Source organism: Oreochromis niloticus, linkage group LG2, assembly GCF_001858045.2.
Source record: "Oreochromis niloticus isolate F11D_XX linkage group LG2, O_niloticus_UMD_NMBU, whole genome shotgun sequence".
NCBI lineage: Eukaryota > Metazoa > Chordata > Actinopteri > Cichliformes > Cichlidae > Oreochromis > Oreochromis niloticus.
Window position 1 is genome coordinate 2,470,277 of NC_031966.2, and position 23,412 is coordinate 2,493,688.

A 23,412-nucleotide genomic window follows, 5' to 3' on the forward strand; every position below is an offset into this window, starting at 1 on the left:
GTGATCAGAGGGTGTTTGTTGTTGTAGTCATGTAGTTGTGCAGTTAGTATTAATGATGTGTAACGCAGTGTCCTGAGCTCCAGGATATAAAACTTGAGAAACAATGGATAACTAATTTTGATGTGGATATTAATTTAATTTTATTTATATAGTGCCAAATTACAACAACAGTTGGCTGAAGGCAATAAAAAATAATAAGAATATTGATAATACATTGTATTTATAGGCGCCTTTAAAGACCCTCGAGGTCACCTTACATTAGTACAACAAAATAAAAACATAAGGTAAACAAAAATAAAACAAGTATGTAAGCATAAAAGCTAAACAAGTTAAAAATAGACTAAGACGGAGTCATGATAAAGGGTATGCAATTCTGAATAGATGGTTTTAAGTCACGATTTAAAAGTAGAGAGTTTGTAGTCGGAGATGTGGAAGTGGAGCAGGTGGACCAGACAGAAGGAAGCTGAAGAAGAGCGGTGTGGAGGAGCGAGGTTATGAAGCGCTTTGAAAGTAAGAAGCACTGAGGTGAACTGGAAGCTTATATTGTAAGTTAAAATAATACAAAGAAAACTGAAAACTGCAACAATCATTTGACCCCCTATGAGCAAGCACTTTGGCAACAGTGGGAAGGAAGGTGATTTATTAAATGTATAGATTTTATTCTGCTTGATTCTAATCTGCTGCTGAGTCTCTTACGCTGATGGAAACGCAGCTACACCGAAGCAAGAACACCTGTTCAACCAATCACATTCATTCCACTTTGATCTGTGACAAACTGAAGCATTCATCTCTTGTCCTTTTTGTAACATTGTTGCATTTAACTGGTATATTTGTATGTTCTCTATATTGTAGCTTTTCGCATCTCTGGAAAAGTTGGCAGTATTAAGGATCATTTTCTGTGGCTGACCATTGGATTAGTTTGATGCTGCCAACACTTTCATGTGCCCGCGCTGGGAAACCCTGGGTTAACTTAGAAAGCTGATAACCAGCTTTGCGTGACCATTTATCCTGGTCCCAGTGTTAGGGTCAGTGAAGCCAGAAAGCGGAAAGACATCCTGGATATGCTGACCTCGCTCCGTGGTATACAGGACTCTGGGACAGCAGCTGGACTGCGCTCAGTTACTACATGACGCAAACACCAACGTCATCTCTTTTAATAGTTTATCCTGTATACACAGGTCATGCTCAATATTAAAACAAAAAACACAAAGATCAGATGTTAATCAAATTTATTTGCTCTCACTTCTCCTTAAACATGTTTTTAATGTTAGTTCTAATTCAAAATTGGCGACTGAAACAAGTATGACTCATACGAACATCAGGGGAGAAAGACCTGAAAGATATAACCTCAAATAAAGTCAGTGTTTAGCCTCCGAGAGGTGACAGTCAGCGCGGGTTATGACAGCAGTGTACCAGGAGCTGTGCTTTGAGGAAGGTATAAGAGCCTGACTGCTTGTGAGGCGAGCAGGTCTGTCGCAGTGATACTGTGCTTGGCAGACATCTCCGAAATCATTAAAGCACTTTTGCAAACAGGCTCTCTCTTGACAAACTGACCAGATATCTGAAGATTAAACCACTACATGCTAAAAAAATATGAAAAGTGTAGTTGGTAACACACAAACAGGATATTTTAAGTATAGGCGAGCTTTGTTAGTTTCCACATTTCTGTTGTTGGTGCTGAGAAACACCCACTGAAGCAATGGTCACCAGGCAAAGCAATGGATTTGACTCGATCAGCATTAACCCCGCCCCCTGACTTTGATGGGTGAGTCTGACAGATAAAATTAATTAATGAACACAGCCACAGGGCTAGCAGTGCTAAAATAAATACGTCATTAAATAATTTACTAAACGTGTCAATAATTATTTAATGGTGTATTTAATTAATCAATTTTGGCACTCCTGGCCCTCCATATTTCACATGCCACTTGAGGAATATTTCAGCTAAAATTCATTAATGTTAATTGTTGAAAACAAAATAATGTAAAAACAGTCAGACAGAGGATTCAAAACTGCACTGATAATAAAAGATAAAACTTTTTTAAATAATATATTTTTCTTGACAGTCATCAGGTTATACTAATAATTTCTTTCTTTTTCTTTTTTTAGTGGAATGCCTTAGACTGTCAGCTTAGTGAATGAAGCATAATAACCACTGACTCTGTGACTCTTCATCTCCAAGTGTTTAGTACAAATTTACTGTTTTTTAAAATCTATTAGTTTTCCTTTAGCTGCAGGAGTGTTGCACTGAAATAAGGCGCACTTAGGAAAGATCTACTTCTTTCAGGTCTCGGTGAGCTGATAGATGGCTTCATCTACTGTCCACTGAATGCTCTCGAGTGGCCTGAAAGGAAGTGCCTGATTCTAGAGGAGATCCTAACCATCCTTTGTCTGCAGGAAGTGCACTCCTACTGTCACACTTTAGTAGCTGGAGTCCCATAGGCTGATGTAGGATGCAGCATGGATGTATGGACCATAGGGGAGGGAATACATTGTGTATCCTCAAACAGAATCTTGAGTGAGATATTTGCCTGCTTTTTTGCCATGTTTGTGGACGTTGTTTGCCATAATAAAAAGTGAATTTGAGTTGACTGCCAAGACTGATAAACACTCTAAGCTTTAATACCATCCATTCCATCCATTTTCTGCTGCCTATCCGGAGCCAGGTCACAGGGGCAGCAGCCTAAGCAGAGAGGCCCAGACCTCCCTCCCTCTCCCCAGTCACCTCCTCTAGCTTATAAGCTAGAGGAGGTAATCTCTCCACCATGTCCTGGGTCTGCATCGGGGTCTCACCTAGGAGGATCCTTGTCAGGTGCCCGAACTACCTTAACTGGCTCATTTCGATGTGGAGGTGTAGCGGCTCTACTTTTAGGCCCTCCTGAATGGCCAAGCTCCTCACCCCATCTCTAAGGGGAGAGCCCAGCCACTCTTTGGAGAAACAGGGGTGCCACCGAAGGTGGCACAAAATGGACAACCAAAGACTTTGAAAACACTGCCAGACAAACTACTTTGTTGATTCTGCTGGCTGCAAGAATCAGCATCACGAGTTCATTGAACCAACAGTCCAGCTGCTGAGATGAGAGGCCTCCTGTTTCCAGATGTGAACCTACACAGAACTGAAACCCATCACATGCTTTAAAGAGCAGGAGAGGAAATATGAATTACCCAACAAGATTTTTTTAGAACCAATTTGAAGCCTGGAATGACTTTAACCACACCTACTGTGGCAGAGTTCTCTTCATGAGGAAAGAACACCATATTGTGTAAAAGTCTTGAATCATCCCCCATTTCTTTATATTTTCTATTTAAGGAGCCCAACTTTCATTTTTTAAGGTGGTCTTGAGCAATAGTCATTTAGGATTTCTGAAGGTCTTTGAAAGTTGTTCTGTTCATTGACTACTTTTTCCCAACTCATTTTCAGTCTAGTTGACCATTTTTGGTGGAATGTTTTTTTTGTAAATTTTATTAAGCCTGAGTTTATTAAGCTGAATATTTGTGTTTTGTCTGCTGCCATGTCAGTTTTCTTTTCTTGGAGTCATATTTAAATGAGAGCATGAAACAATATTTATCAGCTACAAAAAGCTAGCTAGGTTAGCAAGTTGCATTCAAAAGCAGAACAGGTGCAAAGCAGAATCAGACATTTGATAAGTAGCAAACTCACAGTCAAACATTTCACTCACTACTGAAAATCAGACTTGTTGAATTGTCTGTATTTCACAGCAAGACATTTCATTTGCTGGATGACCATGACTCACTTTTAGAGCCAGCCTCAAGTGGTCATTGGAAAAACTGCATTCTTGGCACTTCAGTACTGGCTTCATTTTTCAGAGCCGGGAGTTATTAACACTAACACCACCAACAGGCAGTACACTTTTGTGTATAAAATATGAGAGCTGGCTGTAGATTTTTCACATATTGGGCTATTTCCTAGGTAAACTAATAGGAGTCATGTTATACTTGTAGAATACTTTTTGTGTATGGACACTGAACTGAATCTGTAAAGTTGAGCAGGAGCAGCGAAGCACTTTTCTGTGGCCATTAGCAGCATCGACCTGGTGTCCATCAGAGCTTTTTAATAAATCACTAAGCTACTGTTCAGATGGATAAATGAAACCCCCCAGACATTTTTAATTAACATTTGTTTTATACATATTTCAGTAAAATCTACTTCAATACACTGAGAGTACAAGAAAAAAAATCATAATATACTTCTGCGGAGCACACAATCAGTTCTTTTTTTCTGGATGCAGATATCCTTGACCCCCACTCTAGGGACAGTAAAAAAGAGGATAACAGTGGGAAATAGTGACAGTCCTGTTGAGTAAGTTTAGGAGAGCTCTGCAGACAACCCATGAAAGCCTGAAACAAGTGCCAGTTTCAGTCATTGTGAATGTGTCTAAAGCAATGCCCCCACTTACTCTGCCATTTAAAGTTTTACAGTCTTAAACATCCAAAGTCTGTAACCCAAATGTGAAAGGGGCTACAGAGGAATTCAAACTACATGTGTACTGATACATACTTGCCAAGTATCAAAAATCCTTTTTAAGCTTCCGTTTACAATAAAGTCCTGCTAGCCTCTTATGTTAGCTTTGATTACAAAAACAACTTGTCATTTACAATCTAAGGCTGCCCACGTTTCTGAGCTCTGAACCATCAATGTGTATGTTAAACAGTCCCTTTCGTCTTCTGCGAGGCTTCAGCAGCCAAATAGTCAAAGTGTCTCCCCAGAGACCAGCGTCGGTCGGACGGTCTAAGCCAATAAGGGAGAAGCTCAGTTATGTGTCAATAGGAGGTGGTGTGGGATGTTCCCTGCACTCAGTAGTGTCCACAGTCACTTTCTGTACATCCCTCTCCACACCAAACCCCCTTGGGGACCCTGGCTCTCAGGATGATAGTTTTTCCACTGATACTGCCGGCGAGCTGGAGGTAGGCAGAGCCTCTGCTGCCACGTCTGATTGTACTGCTTCACGCTTTGGGGGCTGAATGGAGCTTTTGGTAGGGGCTAACTGAGACTGCACAGACATCTGTGGCAGCGCCTGAGCCATTGCGGCTGGTTTGGCCAGGATGAGCTGCGGTTTGATGGCGGCCTGCGCTAGCTGTGCAGTGACAGGTTTGGCCTGGATGAGTTGCGTGACCTGGCCTGATGGGTTGGCCTGCATGAGCGTTGCCAGCTGGTTGGCTGGGATTGTGATGATGGTGATCTTCTCTCCTGCTTTTGATCCAGCAGGAAGCATGGTGGGCAGTGCCTGGATCACAAGTTTAGGGGCAGTGCTAGCAGAGGTGCTCGCTACAGTCACTGGGACTCCTGTGGTGGTTGTGAGGATGGGTGGAGAGTTTAACGCCATTTGTCCTAGCGAGTTGGTCATGACCACTGGCATAGCTCGGATGGGCCTGCAGGAATAAACAAACAAAGCAAACAATGAATGAATGAATAAATAAATAAATAAATAAATAAAATCACCATACATGCACAAGGGAGAAGACAAAATGCCAGGATCAACAGTAAATGTGCTCAATGCTGATCATATAAACTTGAAGCATGTGATCCTAAATGCACCACATCCAAAAAGTTCATTTCTTCTATTAGGCCTGTATAAGACCAGAGAGTTTCATGATCTAATCAAACCGGCGTTGTCAGCACAAGGTTCATTACTTTATCCCTGATACAGACGTAAATGTTATATATTATATTGGGATATTATTATATCCCAATATAATAATAATAATATTATATTATTGCTATAGCAACACCATATGTTTGCATTCCCTGGTGCTCACAATTACAAACCCAGATACAGCCACAGATACACACTTTCTTAGATTTCTTAAATCCAGCTGTGTTAAGTCTATGACAGTTTTGTAGAGTAGGGCTCCATAGTGTAAATTAGCCTTAATATATGTCATGTTTTTGTTAAAATAGGACAATCACATTCTACGGGGCACAGGAATACTAAATGAGCACTTGTTTGTCCGACCTGGTGGTGGTGTTGCTGGGGATGACAGTGACGTAGGTCTGCTGAGGCTGGGTGGTGGCGAGGGACGTAGTGCCCAGGGTGGCCTGACCCTGCTGGCGAGCCAGATTCTGACCGGATACCACGGTCTCGCTGTCCTCCACTTCCTCTGCCTCCTCGTGATCATCGATCACTCGGATGTTTTTGGGCATGTCTTTAAATTGGTAGGCCAGCCGCTGACCCTCTACTTTGGCAAGGATGCCACGCTGGTAGTAATACCTACAGAAACAACAACAAATGGAAGATAAACTCTACAGAACATCATAGGATAGGCTGTCAAAACCCATGACAGAGAGTAAGAACATAAATTACTTTCCCCCTGATTTCATAAAATAATTATGAGTTATTATTTTGTCTTTCTGTTTGTTTGCATCTGATATGTTTTGTCTTTAATCATCGTGTCCTGGTAAATCAAGATTGCAGACTGTAATGTGTTCATGGAGCAAAACAGCTCACCTCAGGGCCCGGCCCATAGTCTCGTAGTTCATATCAGGCTTATTTTTGTGTTTACCCCACAGTTTAGAAACAGCCTTTGAATCAACAAGTTTGAAGATGCCCTTCTCTCTGTGCATCCACTTGATGTATCTGGGACACGTGTTCTTATCCTGCAGAAGCTCCAGCAGAAACTCCCAGAGGTAGGTGGTGTTACCTGTGGGGAACACATGATACACTGACTTTCAACACTGAGGTCTTGAAAAACGCAGAAAAACAGTCAAATTCAAAGACTAGTGCAGATTATAATTATTATTGGTGAGGCCTGTCTCGGTCCTGTGTGTTTTTATTTTATTCTTTATATTATTCAAAAGCATCCAAAGGAAATTCATTCAGCAGACCTCATTCAACATTTTTTGTTTCATTTATTAAAAACAGCCTACATGACCCAGTGTAAAACAGATTTACCCACCTTGATAAATCATTAATTAACTGCGATTAACCAGACCTGTTAAAAATCCCTTAAACAGAAACTGTCTGACAAAGTGAAGTAAAAGCTAAAAGATCTCAAAACACAACACATGGCCCTACTACACCTGACTGTAAGCCTTTCCAACCTGATAGATCAGGTTGATAGATAGATTCAGTTGGCCGGCTTCTCAGCAGCAGGGTATCAACTGAAATTACTCAAAGAGCACATCAACGACTCGTCTAGGAGTCCAAACAGAACCCAGAACATCATCTGAAGAACTGCCTCTGATATTCAACAAGAAAGACACTTGTATGGTAAAATGTTGATATAATTTGTACGTCTGTGATATTTCACCATATTATTATGCTGGTAGAGCTAGTTCGAGCCACCAAGGAGGCTGTTTTTGGTAAAGTTGGTGTGTTTCTTATTCTTTCTTTAAATACAACAGCTTAAAGATTTTGAATGAATTGTGATGAAATTTGTAGGGAATATGGAGTGTGGTCATGCATGCACCTTTGACCTCTTCAAGGTAGAATAAGGTGAAAATGTCTTAAAATTCTCCTTCCTTTGCAGCGCTTAGGGAAAGATCCTGGTACATGGGAATTCTACATTTTTTCACCCAAACGTCACATTTGACCTGGAACCTTACTTTTATATTTCAAGTTGACCCCAAAATACAAGTTCAGAAACAGTTTTGGTGATTTGCAGTGTAAAATGTCTGAATGGTCAAACTGAGTGTAAAGTTTTATTTATTTTATATTTTCAAAACTTAAGTTTAAGTTGTTATATTTTAATGGGTGAAGAGGTTTTCAATGAAAGCTATCAAAATAATATGTAATATAATTCAGTTTTATTTATATAGCCTCAAATCAACACAGTGGGCTGTGAAAATAATCCAAGGTTGTTGTTTTTTTTTGAAAAAGCGCCATCTCTTGGTGACACTCTGCAACTGAGTGAAAGGGGCGTGTTTATAGTGGAAACTACCAAAGGTTAAATGGGGGGAGTCTAATCGGCTGATGTCAGCTGACGGCTGAAAGTGGCAGTTTTCAGTGGTTGTATCTGTACTACAGATGTGTCACATAACATACTTTTTCCTGTATTTACTTTTTGCTCCCAGGCACATCTGGCCAATGAGAAGACTGAACATTGGCAGGTGGTTTTTAGTCACATTTTGATTTGCTTGGAGTCGATTTTCCTCCAAACCACAGGGAAAAACTTACAAACTCATCAACTGATTAGGACCAGAGCACTTTACTGGAAAAAGCTGGCAGCGGTCCTTCATCACCTGATCAACAAACTCTGACATGAAGAAAGGTGAACCATGTAGGTGCTCGCATACACCTCGGCTTTTACACAGCACAAATCTACAGTAAAGCTAAAGGAGTTAAAATATGCAGGTGACTGTTACCATAGCTTTATACCATGTTTAACTGGTGAGAGCTCCCGTTGGGTTTAGCTCAGCAACAGCAAATAAAAAAAAAACAAAACAAAACAAAACAAAACAGAAAAGGAACTCAAATGTCTTCTAAAATATCCGTTTTCTGTAGAGCCCCATTACACTCACTCCTCTCAACCAACCTTTGTCTGCTGTGACGTGCCGGGGAATACCGTAATTACCCTAATATCACTAAAAAGACCAGAGTCGCTGCTTTTAGGAAGCCCTAAATTCAGTCAATTGAGCAAATGGTACCCGAGTTACGGGTTTTACAGATGTTAAAAATTGCAAAGTGTCCGTCTGGCACAGGTTAGGCTTTAGAAGGTTACATTTGGCAGCGTGCTGAAGTCTGATGGCAGCTAAGCCTCTTTCTGTTGCAGTGACACCTGCAGCAAGCAGGGGTTTATCTGAAGGGGTTATTGGGGTGAATTAGACCAGCTTCATTTTAAAGCTTTTATAATCTCATTTTTTATATTTAAAGAGAAATAAAATTAAAACATAATATTAATGAATATGTATTAATATTTTAAAATATAAAAATAAAAGCCCCCCCCCCAATTTACTTTTGCAGGCCAATAAAAATGTAAAACTGGGGCTGTTAGACTGGATTATTACTACCTTGATGAACATTTACACCATCACAATGTTATTAAATGTGCAACCACCACATGCTCCTGTATAAGGTTACAACAACACATACTCGTTCACTAGCAACACATACTCGTTCACTAGCATGGAGTGAACGAGGAGACGAAATACTGTCAGAACTATTTTTTATTTTGCCTACCACTAACATTTAATCGGTTATTATCACATCACAAAATAATACTAAGAATAATAAAATAATTGATAGCTGCAGCTCCCTTTAAGTAAGACAAATATGCAAAAAACTAAGAAATCATAAAGTGGGAAAATACTGTCTCTGGGTTATATTCAGTCATTCTAGGTTAGGAGCTACCAGTAAACAGAGACAGGAGCTGTCTACAGGCAGAGAGCAGCTACAGACCTTTTCCCTCTCTTGGCCTCTTCTTGATGCCCAGATCGAAGGAGCCGTTGGAAGAAGGCTGGTGTGTCTTAGCCTTACGTCCACCTGTACAAACCCACACATAGATCAAGCTTATTGTTTAAAATAAACCCCAGATGGATTTTTAGCAATGTCAGCATTTCAACAGGGAGCTTTTCACACATTTTAAGGAAGAACTTTAAAATACAAGAACTATGCATGGCCTGCCACATTGTCTGTTAAGCTGATGGACTTTTTATACTTAATGTTACCTTACTCCACTCATAAGTTGGAACAAATCTCGACATACGGCAGCTTTCAGAGGAAGTTGTCTTTACCCTCCATACTCAACTACCTCGTTTGTACTAGCACAGCTTCATGCTTTAAATAGAGCGCTACCTACTGTTACTTTAAAGTTTTACAGCTTTAGAATGAAACACTGAACATCAGTATACTGTAAACAAAATAAAAGGCTGTGTGACAACAGGTGAGCTGTGCTGACACTGACCTCCTCTCTTCTTCTTGGCTACAGGTTCACAGCCAGGAGGGATGGGAAAGGTCTCTTCCTCCATGGGTCCACACTCTGTAGACACCTCCACCACCGTTTCCATCATCACATCATCTGCTGAGGTAACACAAAACAACACTATTCTCCTTCTGCTGCATCATGAAGTGAGACAGACATGAAGACTTTCAAACTGTGCACAATAATAGATCTGGGCTCACATTCTCATAAGAAGAGGAACACTCACAAATCAAAGGCTGGATATCGACCAGTTGATTTTGAAGGGGGCAGGAGGGGCCGAAACAGGAAACCCATACTCATATCACTCCAGCCACCTCCTATCACTCATCCGGGGGGACACTGACATGTTCCCAAGCAGGCTACGAGATATAATCTCTCCCAGGGACATACCCAGGCACTTGTAACTTTTCTATTTTTACAGTAATTTGTGTTTCTTATTTTATTGTAGCCAGCTGTATGGCCAGTTTTAAAATGCAGGCAGAAACCCTTGTTTTTATACCACACTAGTTCATTTTTTACTTTTTCATACACTTTATCTACATTAATTTAATTATTTAGAGGTTGGAGTTTGTGTTGTTTGTTATTCCTTTGTTTATTAATAGGTTCTTAAATGCATTTTAAAATTCATACTCTGTAATAAAATAATCGTAATAATTTGTTTTTGAAATATTTTTGTGAGCGTTAAGCTGAGATTCTGCTGTTTCTGGCAAAAATAAATTTTTAATATATTTAAAAATCAATTCAGGATTTAATGAATTAATATCGCATTACTCAAACTAAAATCGGTTTGAATCGGAAAATGTAGTTTTTAACCCACCCATAACACCATGACGATATTGTCATGGTGTTATAACTGTGAGTGGCTCAGGGTGCAGCATTTTGGTCCCAGACTTCATCTGTAGAATGGGAGGCAGAGCCTTCAGTTTTCCACCAGCTTCCAGTTTGGATTCAGGAGACAGACACTATCTCTACTTTTAAGATTAGGCTTCAAACTTTCCTTTTTGCTAAAGCATATAGTTAGGGCTGGACCAGGTGACCCTGAATCCTCCCTTAGTTATTCTGCAATAGGTGTAGGCTGCTGGGGGATTCCCATGATGCACTGGGTGTTTCTTCCTCACTCACTATGTGTTAATAGACCTCTCTGCATCGAATCATATCTGTTATTAACCTCTGTCTCTCTTCCACAGCATGTCTTTATCCTGTCTTCCTTCTCTCACCCCAACCGGTCACAGCAGATGGCCGCCCCTCCCTGAGCCTGGTTCTGCCGGAGGTTTCTTCCTGTTAAAAGGGAGTTTTTCCTTCCCACTGTCGCCAAAGTGCTTGCTCATAGGGGGTCATATGATTGTTGGGTTTTGTTCTCTGTATGTATTATTGTAGGGTCTACCTTACAATATAAAGCACCTTGAGCTGACTGTTGTGATTACAATAATTATGTACACTCTAATAAAAAGCTGTTCATTACTTTAGGGTATACCCAGCCTCTGATAATAAAAGTAAATCCAACAGAACTGTAAAACTAATAATCACAGTAACAATGAGGTCAGAATGTTTGCTTAACAACTGCACAGAATGTATCAGATATAAAAAGAGCCAAATACGGTGTGCTCTGTGGGACACACAGACTCTGTGTCCATTCATAGGAGGATCAGCCTGTTTACCTGTGCTGCGTTCACTGTGCATTCCTCCAGGAGACTCCATGTGCAGAAGCGCTTCAGCGGCTTCAAACGTTTTGTCGAAACACACCATGTCGTGACCTGACATCTCCACTGCAGAGGGAAACAGACAAACACCTGTCAGTACACACACCTCTGCTAGAAACACGTGCTGACTGGAGACAGGCTGGGAGCAGACCTGTCATTTTAAATAACTACAGAAATTTCATCTTGGACAAGAAAAAACAAAAAACAAAAAGAGAAATAAAACCCAAACAAACAACACAACCTCAACTAATCTGAAGTGTTAACTTCCTTGTTTGAGGGCTGTGCAGGCTGTCTGTTCCTTCTTTCCCATTTCCTGCAATCTGATTAAAAGACTTGTGCATCATTCCTGCCAGCAGAGGGCAGTCTACAACAACAGAAGCTCAACTCTCTGGCAAACAATTGGGTTTGTACTACCAGGTTTGTTTATAGAGGATCAAATCACAACATCAATCATGGAACTTTTATCCCCAAATACATTAGATTATTTGGTTGCTTTATACCTTCCAGTATAAACTTGAAAAATAAAACAAATAAAGCAAGCATTTTGTGAAGGTGGGAGGGAAAATTTAACAGGAAGAAACCTCCTGCAGAGCCAGATTCAGGGAGGGGCAACCAGCTGCCATGACTGGATGGGGAGGAAGACAGATGTACTGAGTGGAGAAGTGCTCAGTGCATCACAGTGTGTCAAAGGAAGTCCTGCAGCAGTCTGAGCCTAAAGCAGCATAACTAAGGGATAGTTCAAGGTTACCTGAACCACGTTAATGCTCATAGATTTTTTATTTTTTTTGCAGCCAACAACAAGACAAAAAGTAAAACACAAACAAACCTGATTTCCCCCAGAGCAAGTTACCATAGTGATTTACTTTTGGAAGAAGTGAACCACTTTCATAGTACAGAAAACCCAGTTTGTCACCTGGATAAGACAAAATCCTGCTTCATAGTACAGACCTGAGATCTCTTGCCAAGAAAGAAGGCCAGAAAACATGTGCAGATTTCAGTTAGCTGAAGTTCAGTTCGATTTAATATCAAATAAATAATAAATATATAAGTAAATAAATAAAGTCTAAAAAGAATTTTGAAATAATGGATTAAACTTCTTTGAACTTCCTACTCCAACCATGTACAGATTGTAGATTTCACACAGTCACAAAATACACGACATTTTTCTACAGATGCCATCACTCAGAGGACTCACCAGTCTCCGTCACCTCTGTGACCACCTCCTGCTCCTCAGCCACATCCTGCATCAGGTACGTCTCATCATCGTAGACCAACACCTGAGCAGAGTAGCACTCCTCCACCTGAGCGCTGGGCACCTCCTCTACAATTACTGCAGGGCAGCCTTCCTCCTGCAGCACCACCCCCTCCTCCTCTTCCACCTCTTCCTCCATGATCACTGCGTCCACTTCCTGCTGAACCACTTCTTCCTCCTCCTCCTCCTCAGCAGGCTGCTGCTCACAGTAGACACAGTTTGACAGATGTGGAAAAAAGACTGTTTTTACTGCTTTTAGAGACTTTATTGCTACTGAAGACTGAAGGCATGACGCCTGAGACACTATATCATTTCACTTCTCTCTGCAATTCCTAACATTGTTGCACTGAGGTTTGTGCGGGAACTTTCCTGCTTAACATTTTCTCCTGCCTTATGCTGCTTTCAGTCTCAAACTTTACCTCAAACCATTCACATTTTCTAAGTACTGATCAGTGTCCATCAAAACTCTGAATTACATGTTTTTTTTATTACGCTATCTAAAAACGATTGAGCTCATTGAAAACAATCTAGAGCTCTGCTTTGACATAATGTTCCCCTGAATTCTGAAACTGCTATTTTTTAAAGCTTAATGCAGTTTAATTACCACAACACTTTATATTATTTCACTTTCAATCGGTAAAATGTTATGAATATGTAAAATAGGACGGCTGGGTTCCGCTCAACCCGAGCTCAGCGTCTCAGTAACGGCTTCGCCTCTTTTCTCTTCGTGACATGTACACTGCATGTATCCACATTACACTGTGCCAACCTCATCATCACTGCTGTTTTTGTATAAACCTGGAGGGCTTAATGTTGTCAGACTTTTTATTCATACGCTGCTCATAAATACGTTTGCATTGCAGGTCTGTTTTAGTTGCAAACGTGGATCACGTTTCCATGGAGACAGTGGCGTGCTACGGAGCTGTGCATTAAAGAAGCATCGAAGGAAAGAATTTGAGGTTTTTTTTAAATAATCAAATTATTCAAAATACTCGATGAATCGTTGCAGCCTTAATATATAATGTATTTTCTTAGCACCATAAAAAATGAATAAAACATAAACAGAATAACCAAAACAATAAATAGTCTCCTGTTAGGCTCTGTTACCAAAGCATATTTTCCAAACAGGGTTATGGAGCCCATCTTTAACAGGCTGGCTGTTCTGATTTTCAGTTTATGTAATTTCCTTTTCACTAAGTGTCTTAATGTTTCTACAGCTTTAAAACAAGCTTAATTTGGATTTCATGAAGAACATAACAGCCTCAAGAGACATGAAAACCTGAAACTTTCAAACAGCAGACTGAGCTCTCCTTTTGGTTACATGTTACTTTTGATGCATATCCAGTCTCGCTTTTTTCTCCTCGATATTTCTTTACTCTTCTTGAATGCAGCATAGTTCCCTCCCAGCTGTTAACACAATGTAAGCTACTTGGCTGTTAGCATTACCAACCATGCTGTTAAGTGGTGTAATTTTGGAAATTACAGCACTTATTTTTTGGTAGTTTTGGTAGTCATTAGTTACAAATTGAAGAAGCTCAAACACAGCTGAGATTCTGTTTTACTTGCAGATCACAGTGCTGAATTCACTGCACTGTTGTAGTGGTTTGAACTTTTTCTAGAAATCAAGCTAATCACTAAGCTCAAAAAAATTATGCATGAAACGAAAAAGGTGTCATGTGGTACTGAGTCACATGATCTGAGTTTTTCAAACAGACCCACCAGGGGTGGCTGTGGCTCAGGTGGTAGAGCAGATCAGCTACTGATCGGAAGGTTGGTGGTTCAATTCTTGGCTTCCCCAATCTGCATGCCACATATCCTTGGGCAAGATACTAACCCCGAGTTGCACTCCGTTGCGTTCATCGGAGTATGAATGTAGTTTACGTTGCACTTGAGTTTAGAAGTGCTTGTATGAGTGGGTGTGAATGGGTGAATGAGGCATGTTGTATAGAGCGCTTTGAGTACTCCGGGAGAGTAGAAAAGCGCTATATAAGAATCAGTCCATTTACCATGGAATAGAAAAACAAAAACCGGTTCATAAGGGAAACAATATATTAACAACCCCAAATAGAAACAAAAGTTCTGGCTCACTCAGTTCCATTCAAGTTAACTCAGTTCAGTCACTCTGTTTTGGTAATCCTCGTTTAGTTAATTGAATGTAAAATACTCCACTTTGGGTTTTGGGTTTTCCGAATTAATCCACGAAGGGAAAACTAAATAAGGAAGTCAGAAGTTCAGCAAAGCCAAGCCAGCAGCCAACTAGATCATCTGGCCAGAAGGATGTACAGCGCTGGAGCAAAGCTGGCTGTTCTGACAGTGTGGTACCCCATCTGAGCCATCTGACACAGGAGGACCCAAAATCACCTGAGGTAAGCCGAATACAGTTGTAGAGGCCAACTTCATACTTTGACTCTGCCGGCCAACAAACACTGACTGATAAAGCCCATAAGAAAGGAGATAATGGCCTGAACACTCCTGCTGCATCAAATCAGAGTGCTCTAACTCGTCGACTGTCAGCAGAGTGTGGAGGTCAGTGCAAAAACACAAACATAATTACATTATAAAACACACATTCAAAAATAACAAATATGGCCACAATGTTGATTTACCTGCTGGGGGTCCTCCACCACAGTCACATACTCCACTATGTTCCCACCACCATCTGACACCACCACAGAGGTCATCACTCATTCCTGCAAATAACAAAAACACATTTTGATTGCTTAGAAAATCACTATATAAGAACCAGTCCATTTACAAAGACTGAGAAAGGATACACCAACACAACAGAGTGGAAGAAGCTACGTGTTGATTTTTGAAGTCTAGAGTGTGTTAGAGGTAAGAAACACCAGACATCCAATGATAACAAATTATTGCAATACTTCATGATACAATTGAGATTTTTTAAAATTTTGTAACATTGCAATAGCATATTGCGACTTATCAACTTTTTCAAACACAAAGTTAAACTTTATCAATATCTATTTTACTGAATAAAATAAGGCTATTTGTTTTTTGCTGCAAAATGACATTGTTAAGCATACTGACCACTGTCACTGAAACCTGCCATAAAGGATGGAGTCCTTCTGTAATTATATGATTTTAGTTTGGCCATTACAGACAACCGTTTCCTGGTAGTACAGCAATAACAGGGGGGAATCAGTGAAAATCATGGGTTGCTGCCCACATACTCAGAAACTCACATTTAACTATTACATTTGTTGTTGGCAACCTTCTTGTTTTATAGGATTATAACCAGAATACTAACAGCTGGCAGCCAGATGAGCCGCGTCCCCACGACTTGTCCTTATTATTAAAGACTCATTGAGACTGATGACAACATGTTGGCAATCTGTCTGTATTTATAACTTACACAGACGTTATTTGCAAGTTTTCAACAATCTCTCTCAGTGACTGCAGTCAGTCCAAGTCAAACTGTGACTGTTTAAAAAAGGTCGCCTCCTATCAGGTGAGATGAGCCCTCTCGTTCATAGTATTCCCAGAGTTCACTTAATAATATATCATATTTGGTGTCAATACCATATCACCATACAAGATATCACGATAAGATACTGTACTGATGTTTCCCCCATCCTTACTGTTTGCATCTGTACTGGGTTGAGATCATATGAAGCCCACACTGGCCACAGCTCTCCTTTTAACAGAGTTAATGTTGTGGTTATAAAGGATGAACCCCACTTTAATTAAACTTAATGATTTTCAGGGCTGCAACAATTCAGATTATCTCGGATAATTCGACTATAAAAATTATTTCTGGACAAATTCTTTGCTTCGTTTAAGGCACAGCTCTGTAGCACGTCAATGTCAACATGAACACATGAACGCCAGCGTTTCAGCCACATCTGCGACTAAAAACAGACCTGCAAATGCATTTAGGAGCAGTGTGTGAATAAAAAAGTTTAACAACAGAAACACTGATAACAGAACAGCAGCAGTGATGATGACGCTGGCAGAGTTTAACGTGGAGTCTGTTTACACACCGCGGAGAGCAAAGAGGCGCAGCCCTTACCGACACGCTGAGCTCGGGTAGAGTGACAGAAAACAGCAGCCCTGTTCCTGTGATCACCATTAAAACTTTTACTGGGAAAAGCGAGCGGGAGTCCTTCATCAAAGCTTCTGATCAACAAACTTCGACATGAAGAAAAGAAAAGCGAACTTTGTAGCTGTTCCAGCCACCGCTGTTTGTTTTACACAGCGAGAAATCTGCAGTAAGGCTCCAGAAGTAAGAGCTATAATAAAATATGAGCCGTTAACTTAGTCTGAGACCGTGCTTCAATTATACAGCTTGTAACTGACTTATTAATTTTGGAGGGATTCATCTGCCTGATATTTATTTACCATTCAAACTGATAAATTAGTAATGGTTATGGTTATGAGTAGCAGACAGTAGCAAACTGACTTAGCCTGAGCACTACAGCTCTATAAAGTCAAAACCTACAAGTTGCTCAGAGTTTGTATGATACGCTTAAATGTTTAGTAGAAGTTTGAGTTTCAACTTCATTTTACATTTAAACGCAACTTTTGGCATTTGGAGTTTTTTCTGCCTGTGCACTGTTTACTATAAACACAGCCAAGATCCCGAACACACACAGCTCCGAGGACAGGATAAAGAAGTCGGTGCTGTGGGCTAACTTCCACTTCAAAACAGTAGTAGTCCAGAGTAGTAGCCGTGTCCGTCAGGTGTGACACGACCGGCTGGTGTGAGGAGATCAGACAATGACCGTTCACAGCACGCAGGCTGATGTTTACTTCCTGAGCAGGTTGGCGCCGCTATTTGTCACCGAGTCTTAAAGCTTCAAACTCTACAGCTAAGCTGTTAGCTAATGCTTCTGCTGTTTTCAATTAAGACTCATTCATCTTACTTAATGTTGCTCGTAACTTTGTCCACATCGCATTATTTGTGTGCAAAAACGTTTTCTTATTGCGTTATCACGACTGCTTAGCAGAAGCTAGCATTAAGGGGAGTTGTTGAGCAGTTAGCGCTATATAAGAACCAGTCCATTTAGCAGACAGCTAGCCAACATGAACACCGTTTTTATTATACATTTTAAACCCGCGCCAGGTAAATTCTATAACAAATACGACATGTGCAATGTGCATTGGTCCGTAGCAGAATCTGTTGACATGTTAATGCCTCGAGTTTTCTCTCCTTACCTTGTTTTGCTTTTGCTGATGAAAAGTCAGTTCCACGGCTAGCGCTAGCTGGGCCCAATGTTTGCTAAGTTAACCAAGGCCAAAACGCTTACTTCGCTTGCATAAAAAGATGTTTGCACCGGGTCTTCATTACTTGGAAATCGCTTCGCAGACGCCTATAAATGTTTTTCTTGAACACAAACCCCAAAGTTGTGTTGCGCTTACTGTTTCCTTCGTGCTATCCTGTAGCTTTCCGGCGCGCCGCCTCTTCGCCACAACCGAGCCAGGTCAGGGCACGGTACGCCGTGACGTCAAGACGACGTTCTTCCTTGATAAAAAAAAAACAAAAACGCAAACAAACAAAAAACATTCAAAAGCAGTGCTGTGAGATTTTTTTTTAAATCGTGATGAAGGACCAGTATTGCCAATACCTTAAACTTATAAAGGGAGTTTATACAGGGGAGAGCAGTGTGTCATAATTTAAGAATTTTTAAAGCAAAAATTAGCAAATTCTGAATATATTTCAATGCCAACTAAATAAATGTGGTTTTCACTTACCAAAGTAATTAGTTAACACAATAAAACACGCCAAAACCGAGTTTTTTGGAATCTGGAACGTAAATGTTTCTGTCTTTAAAGCACTTTTGGTCGATTTTCGTTTTACATGAATAAAAGACACTTGAAAGTCAACTCAAAGGGTTATTACATTCAGACATTTTTCATAGTTCATGTATGGGGTATGGAGGGAAATATTTACTTGTACTTCCTGATCTTGCTCTATGTCATTTGTGGATAATTTGTGATGATTTGTATAACAATAACAATTTGTTTGTGGCGGCCCTAGCCTGTTTGGCGCCCTGGGCGAACACTCCCTCTGGCGCCCCCCCACACACACACACAAAACATGTTAGGGATTGTACATTAACATAAAACTGTTGTCCACACACACATATGAAGAGAGAGAGAGAGTATGCATAGTATGCAAACGGCTACTAAACAGCCATCATAATTCGTCATACAATGAGAACAGGACAAATCAACAACTGACAATGACTAATTAATATTAAAATCTGTAACATAATGTATTGTTTGGAGTTTAGTCTGTTACTGTTACTATTTTTACCATTTCTTCTTGGGGCAATTGTAACCCACATAATTTCCTTAGGGATTAATAAAGTATTCTGATTCTGATTGTTTCAGGATGACCTGCCATTATCCAATGACACATCTGTTTACCTGTATCATTTGTTCGTTTCTTCTCCTCTTCTTTTCTATTTTTTCTAAACTGAGCACCTGATGGCTTTGAACTTTTCTTGTCCATCTTCCATTGGTTTTAATTTTGCACTCCAGTATGAACACCCATCCCTCAACCAGAGGATCACCGCAACATAACCTAATAGACCTGCACCTTAGTTCACAGATTAACTTTGTCTAGGGTGTATTTCTGGGATTTCACACAACCCAGGATTCAAATCATGAATACATAATGGGCTTGGATTTACAACATTATGAATGAAATGTGCTCTATCTGGAAGCAGCAGGTCTCCCTCCCCTTTCGACGGATTATGTGTGAGACTTTAAATCATCAAACTGTAAATTATAAATTTTAAATTGTTATTGATCCCTTTACCCCGAGTCCTAAAGTGTATATTTATTTTCTTACTCTACTATATTTATTGTTCGTTTATTTGCACTGCTGTAACTGGAGCCTCGTCGTCTCGTCTCTCTATATACTGGACTGTATGTAGCGGAGATGACAATAAAGTTTACTTTGACTTCAGCAGCGCGCAGGCGCACCGAGGGCTCTCACGCTCAGTTTTCGTGTATAGAATTTCGAAAAAACATCGGTGCAAATTATAAGTCTGTATCATAATGTCTGGTGTTTTCGTGTTTGTTGTTTTGTTTTATTTTGTTTTATTTGCGAGTTGGTTATTAGATGCTGCTCCAGCCAGCCAGAGAATCCCCCGCCGCCCCGCCCTCTCCTCCCTGTGCCACAAGCAGCAGGCGCACCTCGCAAACGGAGGGCGCCCTTACTCCCAGCAAATGGGCGAGAGAAAACCGATCGGTGCCTATGACATTCCCAATATGCGCTGGCTGCCGTCGGGGCAGCATGAGTACGAGCATTTTTTTAAATTATTTTTTTTGTGCAGATGCCCGTGATGCCGCCCCCCATCACGATGCCGCCCCGGGCAGCCGCCCGTGTCGCCCGTATCTAAAACCGCTACTGTTTAAGGGTGTCTTATAGAGTAATTTGTCAATGCAGCCGTATTTAAAATTAAGTGGTGGGCAAAAGAAGAATGAGAGAAGAGAGTACAATGAGTATGCAACCAGGTAGTGATGGTGTGATAAGGCCCCGGCAACTTTCAGTTTCAGTTTTCAGTTTTATTTGTCATATGCAAGTTAGCACAGGGTCAACATCGCAATGAAATGTGTTTGACGAGCAGCGGTCTCTCAGCAGCATGATACAGTAGGAAAAAATATAATAAAATATAATATAATAAAATAAAATAACAAATAGAAAAATAGTAAAGAACAAAATATTAGAGAGACATGGTAAAAGAGAAAAGATGACTAAATATATATGTATCTATAAATATAAATATATGTACACTAGTGATTAAATAAGAAAATCTTGAAAAGAAATATGACGGGAGGGCAGATGGGATATTGCACAGGAATGAGCAGCAGAAAATTACAGTATTGCACTTTTTAAATATAAATATCAATAACAATAAAGTGAAGTGACCAGTGCAGATTAAACAGAGTACTTGTAAAGCTGCAGGGTAGCTTCTGAGTCCTGTGTTGTGTGTGTTTAAGTGTTGTGGTTGATGTGTCGTATGGCTTGATGGTAGAAACTGTTTTTAAGTCTTGTAGTGCGAGCAGACAGACTCCTGTAACGTCTGCCAGATGGTAACAAGGAGAACAGCTGATGTGCTGGGTGGCTGTGGTCCTTGATGATGCTGTGTGCTTTACGGAGGCATCGCTGGTGATAAATGTCCTGAATGGCAGGAAGCCTCGTGCCAGTGATGTGCTCTGCTGCCTTCACCACCCTCTGTAGTGATTTACGGCTGCTGGCAGAGCAGCTTCCGTACCAAACTGTGATGCAGCTCGTCAGCAAGCTCTCGATTGCACACCTGTAGAAATTTGAGATGATGCTGGCGTTCATGCCAAACCTCCTCAGCCTCCTCAGGAAGTAAAGCCGCTGGCGAGCTTTCCTGATAGCAGTGTCTGTGTGAAGGGTCCAGGAGAAGTCCTCAGTGATGTTGACTCCAAGGAACTTGAAGCTGCTGACCCTTTCGACCTTGACACCGTTGATGTGGATGGGCTGGTGTTCCCTGACTGGTCGTTTCCGGTAGTCCACTATCATTTCTCTAGTTTTGCTGATGTTGAGAGTCAGGTTATTTTCCAGGCACCACTCGTACAGCGCCATCACCTCCTCTCTATAGGCCGTCTCGTTGTTGTCTGTGATGAGGCCTATGATGGTTGTGTCATCAGCAAACTTGATGATGATGTTGGACTCATGTTTAGCAACACAGTCGTGTGTGAACAGGGAATATAGGAGGGGGCTAAGCACACAACCCTGTGGCGTACCTGTGTTAAGGATGAGTGATGAGGAAGTGTGCTTACCAACTCTCACCACCTGGGGCCTGTTTGTGAGGAAGTTTAGAATCCATCTGCAGATCGGTGTTCCCAGCCCAAGGTCGACGAGCTTCGTGGCAAGTTTTGAGGGGATGATGGTGTTAAATGCCGAGCTGTAGTCGATGAAGAGCATCCTTGCATATGTATTCCCTTTCTCCAGGTGAGTGAGGGTGGTGTGTGTTGCCAGGGCGATGGCATCCTCTGTGGCTCTGTTTGTCCGATAGGCTAACTGAAGAGGGTCCAGTGTGTCAGGGAGGGAGGAGCAGATGTGACCTTTGACCAGCCGCTCCAGGCACTTCATGATGACGGATGTCAGTGCAACAGGACGGTAGTCATTCAGACAGGAGACCACTGATTTTTTGGGAACGGGAATGATGGTGGATGCTTTGAGGGACGTGGGGACCACTGACTGCCTCAGGGAGAGGTTGAAGATGTTGGTGAACACCTCTGCCAGCTCAACTTGTCGAATCTTTCCGGCCAATTGCTTCGCCAAAAGGCAGAACACACGAAGCCCCGTTTAACAGCTCAAATGCTGACACCTACTGGTCATTTGATGTTCAGCAGCCCTGCTGTTATATTACATATGGGATACGTACCAGTGGATCTGTAAACTAGGGCTGGATATCGTCACTGATTTTTACAACTGATTCAATTCTGCTTCTGAGTAGGATAAAGTTTACACTTTTTCTGTTCCTGCCCCCTTATTTCAAATTCCATTATTTACAAGTCAATATTCAGAATTCTACATTATATAGTCCATACATGCTTAACTATATACACGTCTACACATAAACTACCCTAGTTTATGTGGTTAGTGGTTAACACCCACTAAGTTTCTGAGCTTTGTGAAAATAATCTCATATATATGTATATATATATATAATTTTTTTTATATATATATATATATATATATATGTATATTTCAGGCCATGTCCAAATGGGTCCAAGGCTGAGCATAAAGCCTTCCCTACCGCTGAAACACTTAGAGTTAATGCAGGAACTCTAGGAAGCACAATCTCTGTATCTATTATTGTAGGATCTACTGTAAGCACCTTGAGGCGACTGTTGTTGTGATTTGGCGCTATATAAATAAAATAAAATTGAATTGAATTGACAAACTTTTTCTCAAGGTCACAGGAAGAGAAAGAGAGTTCATGGCCGACAGCAAACGTTGGGTGGCGCCACTCCCATTTAGGAGACCTTGCCAACGGCTGCCTAACAATCACAACCAGTTGGTTAAATACTTATATTCTCTTCATCGGACCCTTGAAAAAAAGGGTGCAGAAAATATTTAATTGTGACGATGCTGAACTGGCTCCTCCACTTCAAGTGGACAAGGAGTGCTGGTATTTGCCTACCTTTGGGGTGTACCACCCACAGAAGCTGGATCAGAGTTGTTTTTGACTCAAGGGCAAAGTGTCATGGCATGTCTCTCAATAATGTCCTCCTCTCTGGACCTGACCTCAATAATAGGTTCAATTCAATTCAATTCAATTCAATTCAATTCAATTCAATTCAATTCAGTTCAATTCAATTCAATTCAATTCAATTTTATTTTATTTTATTTTATTTATATAGCGCCAAATCACAACAACAGTCGCCTCAAGGTGCTTACAGTAGATCCTACAATAATAGATACAGAGAAAACCCAACAATCATATGACCCCCTATGAGCAAGCACTTTGGCGACAATGGGAAGGAAAAACTCCCTTTTAACAGGAAGAAACCTCCAGTAGAACCAGGCTCAGGGAGGGGCGGGGCCATCTGCTGCGACCGGTTGGGGTGAGAGAA

The 23,412-nt window shown here is 40.9% G+C and overlaps 1 protein-coding gene across 3 annotated transcripts; it reads right to left on the reverse strand.

The window, feature by feature from the left end:
* Positions 1-4,122: 4,122 nt before the first annotated feature.
* elf2a (E74-like factor 2a (ets domain transcription factor)) lies at positions 4,123-18,322 on the reverse strand. Of its 3 annotated transcripts, none has more exons than XM_005458844.3 (9): positions 18,208-18,322; positions 15,438-15,521; positions 12,775-13,030; positions 11,538-11,645; positions 9,862-9,978; positions 9,357-9,440; positions 6,468-6,660; positions 5,976-6,230; positions 4,123-5,391 (listed from the first exon to the last, which is right to left on the reverse strand). In XM_005458844.3, exons 2-9 carry the CDS (start codon positions 15,510-15,512, stop codon positions 4,884-4,886), a joined length of 1,596 nt encoding a protein of 531 aa, XP_005458901.1. In that variant the 5' UTR covers positions 15,513-15,521; positions 18,208-18,322; the 3' UTR covers positions 4,123-4,883. The 3 variants fall into 3 exon arrangements, with proteins under 3 accessions (XP_005458901.1, XP_005458902.1, XP_005458900.1); XM_005458845.4 differs by having other exon boundaries at positions 9,862-9,975; positions 18,004-18,293; XM_005458843.4 differs by having other exon boundaries at positions 18,004-18,292.
* Positions 18,323-23,412: the final 5,090 nt, after the last annotated feature.